The sequence below is a fragment of the Photinus pyralis genome, unplaced genomic scaffold, assembly GCF_008802855.1.
Source record: "Photinus pyralis isolate 1611_PpyrPB1 unplaced genomic scaffold, Ppyr1.3 Ppyr1.4_LG1, whole genome shotgun sequence".
In the NCBI taxonomy this organism is placed as follows: domain Eukaryota; kingdom Metazoa; phylum Arthropoda; class Insecta; order Coleoptera; family Lampyridae; genus Photinus; species Photinus pyralis.
The window spans coordinates 61186376-61196885 of NW_022170249.1; the positions used below are offsets into that span (position 1 = coordinate 61186376).

The following is a 10510-nucleotide window of genomic DNA, read 5'->3' on the forward strand; positions in this document are numbered from 1 at the left end:
TAGAAGTTGAGGGTTTGGGCTCTGTGTCTTCTTCTTCCATGCTTTAGTTTAGGGGATATTCTTAGTGAGAAAGATAAGAAAAACAAGGTGCTGATTTTACTGACCTGATTGTACGTACAATGAACTAATTATAGACAGTTCTGCCAGTCTAACAACCTGCTGCATTGCTATCGCCACAACACAACTACCCGCTTGCGACTGCGAATTTTATTTTGTTCAGTAATATGGCGACCGTTTCCGCCTACGCTCGTGCTATTCCGGTTAGTCATACTTGTAGCACTAATTAGGTACTAACTACCCAGTTAGGTAATAAACGCTGTCGCTTGCGTTGCGCCCCGCAACCGCAACCATGTTTTCTATTCTGTAATCGGGATCGCGGGCACTATTATAATTTTAATTAAAAAAAAACGTTTGAAAAGCTATCCGGAGAACATGATACTAAACCTGGAGCCCGGAGATCAGGCGTAAGAACCCGGAAACTCCGGGTCAAACCCGGAGGGGTGGTCACGCTATCTTTACATCAACTACTACTATTTAACTACGCATGTCAACTCGCCATAGGCGTACGTATGTTTCAATACCCCCTTCAAATTGATGTTCCTAAGTTTACTTAAACTAAAATTTGCTATTTGAACATTAGACAATACAGACACAAAAAAAATTATTGTTCCTTAGTACAAAACAAAGAATTTCTAATACTAACATGCTTATCATAAGACAAGGCCTTGGTGAAAATATCTGCAATATTTTTATTGGATTGAACATATTGAATAAGTATTAATATTTCCGCTATTCACCAGGTCCTTTATGAAATGATACTTGACATCGTAATGCTTAGACCTACGACCATTTTCATTCGATTTTGCGATTGAAATTGCACCTTGATTACAGGGATAGGTTTACAGTTTGTCAATTCTTCACATAATTTAATAAAAGATATTAATTTAGTTGCTGCAACCGTAGCAGCTATATACTCTGCTTCGGTAGAACTTAATGCAACAGTTTTTAGTTTTCGAGATATCCAAGAAATAGGGTTATTACAAAAATATACAATAACTCCTGACATGCTTTTCCTATCAACAATATTCTCAGCCCAATCGGCATCCGAATAGGCCAACAAACTATTTTCATTACTACATGTGTTACTAAGCTTTGTAAAAATTAAGGTAAGATCTTTAGTTTCTTTTAAATATCTAATAATTCTCTTTGCAGCAACCCATAATTTTATAGTAGGCTTATCTAAAAACTGACTCAAAAATGAAACCGAAAACATAATATCAGGTCTACTACCCAATGCTATATACATTAGACTACCTATTATCTTTCTATACGGAATATGATGTGCAATATTTTCAGTTTCATTACAAGCAATAAAACTTACTTCCATCGGAGTTCTTACACCTTTACAATCTAACATGTTAAATTTTGAAATTACTTTATCGATTAAACGTGTTTGTGATAATTCAATCTTGTTTCCACTCCTTTCAATTTGCATCCCTAAAAATTCATTTACCTGACCACATTTAATATCAAATTCTTGTACCAAAAAGGATTCGATCTGCAGTATGTCGTTGGAAGTACCTGTACTAATTATAATATCGTCAACATAAATTAAGAGAATTAAATGTGGTTTAAAATAAATGCACAAATCACTTGTCGAACGTTTAAAACCTAAATTTATCAAAAAATTGTTCACTCGTTCATTCCAGCACTTAGGAGACTGTTTAAGACCATATAACGGCTTGTTTAATTTTAATACACAATTTTTATGGTAACCTTCCGGACTTTTAATGTACACATCACTTAATATAAACTTCCATGTAGAAATGCAGTTGGCACGTCCAGTTGCTTGATTTCCCAACAATTTTGAAGTGCGATCGACAATATCATTCTCAAACTAGATAACCTTGGAACGGGCGCGTATAACGATGGAACATTTTCTTGATAACCTTTCGCCACTAGGCTCACCTTTCTCAGTCCATTATCCTTCGTTTTAAAATCCACTTCGTTTCTATCGGCCTTACATTGTTTGGTAGTTCTGCTTCACTCCACGTATCAATTTCTTTATGTGATCTCAGCTCGGTCTCAAATGCTTTTTCCCACGCGATATCTTCGACAGCATCATTGTAACTCGTTGGATCTGATTCACTCAATAAACAAAACGCTGAATATATTTCATATTCGGACATATGTGACGGAACCTTTACTTCTCTGCCTGACCGAGTTCTTGTTATATTATCTCTCGCATTATCCGTTTCGTCTATGCTTACTTCATCTAACATAACATCATCCTTTTCGGAATTCTCGATAAACGATGACCCGAGGTCATTTTCATTTAGCGAGATTCTATCTTCGTTGCAATTGGAATTCACGTAAGTTGTCCCCTTAGACCATATAGTACATGGACTGCTATTAGCCCTATGCTTTCAATACAAAATGGGTGGTCACGGATAGAGGGCACTGTAGTCGTGGGTATGTGAATCTCAGGGTAAACTAAAGTCGTGTGAACACCATTCAGATCGCGTAAAGAGTAGCTTTTATAGTACCCGCGTAGTACGGGAAGCTTTAAATACTCTTGATTAAGGTATACTTTAAAAGGAGGTATTGTCAACCTTCCATTTTGTAGGTAAAAATTTGGCGCCAAATTCAAATTAGTATGTAATATATACCTATGCATCCTTACACAAAGTATGTGAAAAATGTAAATTATATGCTTTATTTCTAAATTAGATTACACTAATTGACAGGTAAGAGGTTAGTTAATCATACACCAGGGTTCATAATGAGCCTTTATTATAATTTCATACAAATTTGTTAACTTACATTAAGCTTATGCAACAGAGAAAGTGAAAATAATTTCAGTTATTTTTGTTATAAATTGTTACACATATGCATGACAATGTCATAGACTACGTTTACGCCGTAACTTGAAATGGATGTACGGAATTCACTACGTTAGAACCTACTTTTGCGAGTGTACATGCCATGGCAATTTCAAGTGGATACGTCGAAATTACTCGTCAATCCCTAAAATGTTCAAAGTAGGACTTTTTTTATTATCTGCTCTTTTCTTGACCGGATATTAGACATTATCGGCCGGCTTTATGGCTCAGTGGTAAGAGCGTTGGGTTATAAATGCGGAGGTCGGGTGTTCGAACCTGGGTCGAGGTGAATTTTTCATCTGTGGCGAAGATGTAAATTACCTTAGACCAGTTCCGAGCATTCTACCGGCTACTCCGAATTAGGTTTTCCTGCAGTTTTCCTAATTCGTAAGGTAAATACCGGAGTAGTATAGAGACCAACTTAAGACCTTCTTCAGAGGCACCTCCAAATAGCATTATGCGGGTCACTCTGTAATTGGGCGCATGCCTGTTGAGGGCCCAAAACTAAGAGAGGGATAATAAATAAATAAAAATAAATAAATTATACGGCTTTCATTTACACTTAATAATAAATAAATGCAAATTTAGCTTTAAGTGATGTCTAAAAAAAATTCAATTCCGTGTAGACGATCCACTACGGTCATGTGGTGTAAACGTAGTCATAGAGAAAGACACTTAAAATGAAGGAAAATCTTAAACTAATTAATGTTTTTTTTTGTTAATTCATTTACACTTTTTGAACCGTGCGCAACAGATGATTGGGAATTTGTGTTTAAGTTTTTTAGCCAAAATTGTAACCTGCAATTGATAAATGTTGCAGAATACAAATATGAAAAATTACATTCGCATACAGGAAGTACATTGCCACTAATATGTTTGTTTGCATAAACGATTAATGATTGAATATTTTTAGAAACGTTCATTTTATGCGCACATATTTTCTCCAATAGTTGAGATGCTAGCTGCATACCAACTATAGCGAAACACATAAATAATTCAAAATAAAATAGAATTCTTCCAAATCCAAAATTTTTGTTAAAACATAGCCTGTAAAGTGGTGCAATGCATCAATCTCCAGTATGTGAAAATCAATATTTAATAAGTTTGGATCTCCCATCGTCCTTAATTTCTTCAGCGATGCTTTTTTTCGTCTTTACAGGAGATGATAAAAAGTCTAAATAATGTTGATCTAAATCTTTTGCATAATTTCCCGTTGATATGTCATTGGTAAATTGTGCTATTGATATTAGTCTCACTGCCCGGAGTACTTGTAAAGGTGATGGATGCACAGTCCCTTTATACCGCACTCTTGAAAATACATTTTCTAAGGCATCTTGAGTGAGCCTAGATGTCATAAAAAAACTGAGTAGATTGTTGGAAATCAAGGACTCTGACAAATGGATCACGTTACTTGTCGAAATGAGAATTCCTGTTTGGGATGGTTTCCAACGCTGGTCACGTGCACTCATTTCTTCAATTACAATCATAAACTCCTGCAGAAATTGATGTTTCTCAGTCATACTTTTTCTTGCAATGGAAGTTTTAAAGTGCCGACTTGTCATAGTGTTAAACCACCTGCATACTTGTTCTATGAACCAGCAAGTGGTAAGAACCTCATCTGGTAATAAACCATAACAGTGAGCTGTTCGTAAGGCTGATGATGTTTTTTCACAAAATATGGTGGTTGCAAATATAACTTTCATTTGCTCAAAAGTATTGGGGTTTAACAAGTGCTTTAACTGCACAAGATGTGGAGCCAAACTGAACGTGGTATTTGTTGGATTGATTTCAAAATATTGTTTAATGTGATCAACTGACACAGTGTTTGATTGCAATCCATATTTTTGCAGTGTGCTCGCTGAAAGAATTAAATTCTGTTTTAAGAACAGTGCTTTTAAATTTTTTAGTAGATGGCGAACATCTGCAAATATATAAAATTGTTCATGTTCACGCACAGCACAGGATGCGATATGAATGTATTTCGTATAGAATGTTTGCGAGCATTTATGCCCAGATGTTTCCACATACTTAAGTTACTGGAACCCATGTCGGATGTTATTCCAGTAACCTTGTAGCCTGCCTTCTCTACAGCTACTGTGGCTTCCTTCACAAACTCCCATAATGTTTTCCCTGGCACGCCTTTACTATCAGTAAGATGTACACCTATAATTTGTTTCCATTTGATGGATACTCCACGAGCCATCAACACCATTAGTTTTGTACGGTTTTTTTCAGTATTCCCTACAGAGTTCTTGCCTATAATTTGTTGTAGACCTGCAAATAAATTAGAATTAGTTTTAACCGATCTATGCAATTACCTCGCAAATTACATAACGGGTTAGATAATAAAATATTCAACCAATTGATGGCACACTCCACACATGTCTATTGTATTGTAATAACTTTACAAACCTTTATCAAATTCCAATTTTCCTGATAGCTCCATTTCATCGATGGATAGATTACAATATCTTGTATGATCAGGCAGGCTTGCAACTTTAGCACCCATCAAGTCGATCACAACTTCGTTTATGCAACAGCTTATTGGGATTTTCCATACTCGTCGACACAGGTTCTCGTAAGAAGGATATGGCCAACCCAGAGACAACAAATGGTTATAACCGTGTATGCCGCAGGCATATCTCACTTGAAGAGCTTCACGTACAGTTTCTTTGGACCACTTGGATACTTTTTTGTTCTCCAAATGCTCAATTTGATCTGGGTTAAATAGGTTCATACTTTCAAGTTTTTCTTTGTGTTTTTTTAAGTTTGTAATTACTTTCTGTAAGCGATAAACCTTTCTCTGCAGTCGATCTCTTTCGGCTGTTACGGAACTTAATTTTTCAGAACAATTGCTGCAGTTAGTTGCCTCGACCGTTGGTATGATTGTTTAAACTGCTTTCATTTTCATGCAATGAAGCATTTCAAGCAAGTCGGTTTTCTCTGCGAGGCAGCTTTGTGCAGTACCCTAATAAAATAGTTTTTATATATGATGAATCGTAAAACTGGAAAATAACTTACCGAAGTGACGGTTACATTTCCCAGCAAGCACAAAGTGTTCCGTAAAAGTTTTATAAAACTCACATGTTTGGTAGCAAGAGATATCCTAATTTTGGTTTATTTAACTTGACAGCAACCATCAAATGTCCGCTTGAAGTTATATACATGCGATGTGGTGGGACTTCACATTGTGCATTTAAATGTAAGAATTATTTAACGCACTCGCGGAACACACAAGGACCTTGCCAATACATTCCCATGCCACTTCACATGTGAAACCTATAGTTATCACATTGTGAATAGTTCTATATTACACAATGCGACCTAAATTAGACTATGCAATGGAATTTTCATTTAATCTTTAAAAGTAACTTTACAGCAAATTACTTATTTGGACCTATTAAAGTAACAGTATTAATATTATGCAACTAAAATAGTTACGTCTCTGAAATGTAAAAAAAGTTTTTGGTTGGGACGTTTTTTTTATAAATAAAATCAATAATTGTATATAGATGTATACATATATTTATAAATATTAACAGTACGTTTATAACAAATATAATATTTAAATAGTAATACAACAAAATTCTAAATAATACAAACACAGATGACTATAAAACAAACTAAACTAATACTTTTTTAAACAAACAAAAAAAAGATCCTAACAGTAGCAAAAAAAGTAAAGAAATGGAAAAACTAATTTATATATGGGTAGAAGTACACATAATTAAAAAAATAAAAATAATGATAAAAGAACAAACTAAACAATCTTTGGCATAAAAGCTAATCACATATAATTTTACAGGCACATAGGATTATAATAATTTTTTTTACTTAACACATAAATAAACGGAATTGAATATCATACATAACTTAAAAGATTGCAAGCAAAATCGACATATCGTCGCCTTCATGTGTAGATGTCGTAAGTTCTAAATGACAAATTTTACAGGAGATGATTTAAATCACTTTTAAAAGTGGTTTTTGACGCGTTCTTGATAATTTTTTGCAACTAATTAATTAGTAATATTTTGCTTGATGTATAATTAAGCATTGCAACAAATTCGATTTTATGAATAAATTAATGAAGTAATAAGTCATTAATTAATTAATTAATTAATGACAATTTAAAATTGTCGAAACGAGTCAGCAATAAATACGTTTTCTAGTGTAGATTGAGTTTTATTACTTATTTATAAAGAATAAAATGGACCTACACAAAGTAACTATAGTATAAGTTTATAAATATCATTATTGAATACATTACACAATAAATGAGCCAAAAAGTTGTATAATTTTTTTAGACAAAAAATGTTGTAGGAAATATGTTGTGTGCGAAGTTTGTTCGTTTGATATACATACAAAATTTATTGTACGTGATCATGCGCAGTTTAATTGTTTGTTATTTTTATTTTCATAATGAGTAGTTTAAAGCAAAAACTTTTAATCACTGTTGCTGTTGTAAGTTCTGTATTACTGGTCAGACAACTTAGACAAAGGCAGTGTAGAAAATTAAAAAAGAAAAACCGCAAAACTTGGCAAGAGAAATGGTTGCAATAGTAGAGGGCACAGAATCGCCAAAGTCGTCTAGAAATGATTTTCGTTTACACTTCGGGGTTAAAAGCTGAAACCAATTTTAAATGATGCATGATCATTAGAAATATCAAAATCCAGAAGGCGTCAAAAATCGTCCTGTACGGGGTGGCTCTAGAGGGTAAATTGTAAAAAACACCCCAAATTTTTTTTTGCATATTTTGAATTTATTGAATATATACTTTGCACTGCCCATAGCTCAGGTATGTGAAACCACTACAACTATTTATTATTTAGTGTTTTTTACGACCGAAAAGCACGGGATTAAATGAGGAATCTTAACTTTCGCCGGCGTCTAACGAACTCGACCGTAATATTTTGAGAAATTAGCGCTTCAACTCGTCGTATCTAATTTATTTGCACCCTGATCAAAAAATATCCATTAATAACGTTGTGGAGCGTATTCTGGACATTCTCAACTACTATTTGTAATTCACTTCACATTACCGAAAAGTTTTGTATCGATTTATTTATAAACGCGCGCCTATGACTGAGTAAGGACGATTATCGCTTGCGCATATGCATACACGCGGTTTATAAGGCAGAAAGTAGCGTATCTCCCTACTTGTGTACCTATATTAAAAACGTTCTGGATATTAAATATCCCAGTCACTGTTTATTTTTTTAGATGCACATTTTATACTATATAATTAACATTAACGCAAATACTTAATCAGAATCTAGTACCGATTCGGATGTTTCTTGAGAGGTTTTCGAAATATATTGATATAAAGATATCAAAAAGGTCAACACACATTTTAGAGAATGTATACCGGCCGAACAAAGGTAAAGAATGCTTCCGTTTTAAATACTTAAACATTATATAAAAGTGCTTTTAGATTAGCAGTTACTCTGCGGTATTTAGCATGTGGAAATACTTACAGAGATCTAATGTTTGCAACTCGCATTCATGAAAGTACCATTAGTTTAATTATTCGCGAGGTGTGTCAAGCAATAATAAAAGGGTTTATGAACCAGTATTTAAAGGTTGCTAAAATAGATTTAATGAATTTCTTTTTATGCATATTGTATACTTTTAGATGCCCCAAACTGTTAGTGAATGGGAATGTATAGCAAAAGATTTTGAAGAACAATGGAATTTTCCCATGTGCATAGGTGCCATAGATGGCAAACACATAAACTTCCAAGCTCCTCAAAGTGCCGGTTCATTCTATTACAACTATAAAGGCCATCACAGCATTGTACTTCTTGCTCTTGTTGACGCAAAATATAAGTTTATATACGTGGATGTAGGAGTAAACGGAAGGAACAGTGATGGGTGTGTATTTAGAGAAAGCAGTTTGAAACATTACATTGATAACAACTTATTAAACTTTCCTGACGATAAGACATTACCAGGAACAACTTTGAAAGTACCATTTTGCATGGTAGGGGATGATGCATTTCCTATGTCCTGCCGGCTAATGAAACCATATCCTTCTCGTAATTTGACTAGAGAAAAGAGAATATTTAATTACAGGCTTTCACGTGCCAGACGCATTGTAGAAAATGCCTTTGGCATTTTAGCGAACAGATTTAGAATTCTATTAAACACAATAAACCTAAGCCCTGAAAAAGCTGAAATGATCACATTAACGTGTTGTATATTACACAACCACCTAGCATCAAACAATCCATTTTATACACGAACTGAAGAAGAATGTCATCTGGAAAGTATTGCATCACAAGGTGGAAGTCATAGCAGCCGTGAAGCTATTAACATTAGAGACAAATTTTGTGAATACTTTAATTCAGTGGGTAGAGTGGAATGGCAAGATAGAGCAGTAGGCATTGTTTGAACAAATTACTTTTATTACATTCAATTGTTCATGGCTTTATGCAAAATGCCATGAATTTCGTATTTAACATTTGCTTTTACTCGTTGATCTGATATCATTTTAAGTTGTGATGAAATAAAACTTGCAAATATATCATCATCATTACTTGTTTCTTTAGGATTATTTAATGTACTGACAACACTTCCAAGATGCTTCGTCATCTGTGAAAGTAGTTCATTGTCATTATCTTTTTTGGTTGCCTTCCTTTTTCTCGCAATCGGAGTGCCCGATCTTGACAAAGCAGGAGTTTCGTCACGAGGCGTTATTGTCCCAGTATCAGATACAGGTGATAGTACATTATCTTCCACTACATATTCTTCAGTGTTGGAGACTAATGCATCTAAATTCGAAACGGATGTTCGTATTGCCAAATGATTATTCAAAAATTCCATTTTCGCATAATACCACAGACTAGGTTGATACACCTAAAAATAAATTACGAAGTTTCTGTATAACACCTGTGGGAACAATAATGACGTAAGTACTTACTGAATCACTATCCATTCCACTACGTAATGAAGCCAAAACCTTTCTACGTTCATTGCTGTAAGTGGTACGTAATCCCAAAAATTTCTTTTGCAAATCTGCCTCTGTCACATTGGGCCGCAGTTTTTGTAAAGCTGCAGCAATTGTTTGTAGAGGACCATTTCGCAATGCTTTGTTATGATAATCTTTATGTTTAACAAAGTAAAGAACTGGATACTTCCTATATTCTTCACTCAAACATGATATCTGATCACTCGACCACGACATCTCAAATTTCAAGTTTTAATGATAATATAAGTAATATAACGGTATGAAACACAGTACACAATAATTACTCATCACCATCAGCGATCAGCTGTGAAGTGTGAAGTGTGTGTGAAGCCATTCCACACGATAACGCATGCGTACTTGAGAAATTGAACGAAAAATTGTATGAAAATAGAGCATGTTCTAAATATCTTGAACAATTTGGATATCGCATACAATTTTCCGTTTGATATTACACAATATTTCTAGGCTCAAAAATTGTGCAACTTCTTGTGCAATTTATTGTGTAATGTAAAACGGCTTTAAAATTGGACTTACGACATTTACGCATGAAGGCGACGATATGCAACTTGCTGTATTTATAAATGTTCAAACGTGTGGGTGTGAATGAGTGGCACACACAGTGACTGATTAGCGTTCAAAGGAATCAACATGCACTTCCTT

General features: G+C 34.4%; 2 protein-coding genes across 2 annotated transcripts; one reads left to right on the top strand and one right to left on the bottom strand.

Moving 5' to 3' along the window:
* The first annotated feature begins 8351 nt into the window (after positions 1 to 8351).
* LOC116165176 (putative nuclease HARBI1) lies at positions 8352 to 9274 on the top strand. Its single transcript, XM_031479491.1, has 2 exons — positions 8352 to 8462; positions 8516 to 9274. Exons 1-2 carry the CDS (start codon positions 8367 to 8369, stop codon positions 9272 to 9274), a joined length of 855 nt encoding a protein of 284 aa, XP_031335351.1. The 5' UTR covers positions 8352 to 8366.
* Positions 9032 to 10066, bottom strand: LOC116165187. Its single transcript, XM_031479498.1, has 2 exons — positions 9803 to 10066; positions 9032 to 9738 (listed from the first exon to the last, which is right to left on the bottom strand). Exons 1-2 carry the CDS (start codon positions 10064 to 10066, stop codon positions 9295 to 9297), a joined length of 708 nt encoding a protein of 235 aa, XP_031335358.1. The 3' UTR covers positions 9032 to 9294.
* Positions 10067 to 10510: the final 444 nt, after the last annotated feature.

What these genes read in the sequence shown, in the direction of transcription:
- LOC116165187 (XM_031479498.1), bottom strand. Translation starts at nt 10,066, where the DNA reads ATGTCGTGGTCGAGTGATCAGATATCATGTTTGAGTGAAGAATATAGG. An exon ending in GTGGAATGGATAGTGATTCA is followed by an intron (nt 9,739 to 9,802) that starts GTAAGTACTTAC and finishes ATTTATTTTTAG; the next exon opens with GTGTATCAACCTAGTCTGTG.
- LOC116165176 (XM_031479491.1), top strand. Translation starts at nt 8,367, where the DNA reads ATGTTTGCAACTCGCATTCATGAAAGTACCATTAGTTTAATTATTCGC. An exon ending in TTATGAACCAGTATTTAAAG is followed by an intron (nt 8,463 to 8,515) that starts GTTGCTAAAATA and finishes GTATACTTTTAG; the next exon opens with ATGCCCCAAACTGTTAGTGA.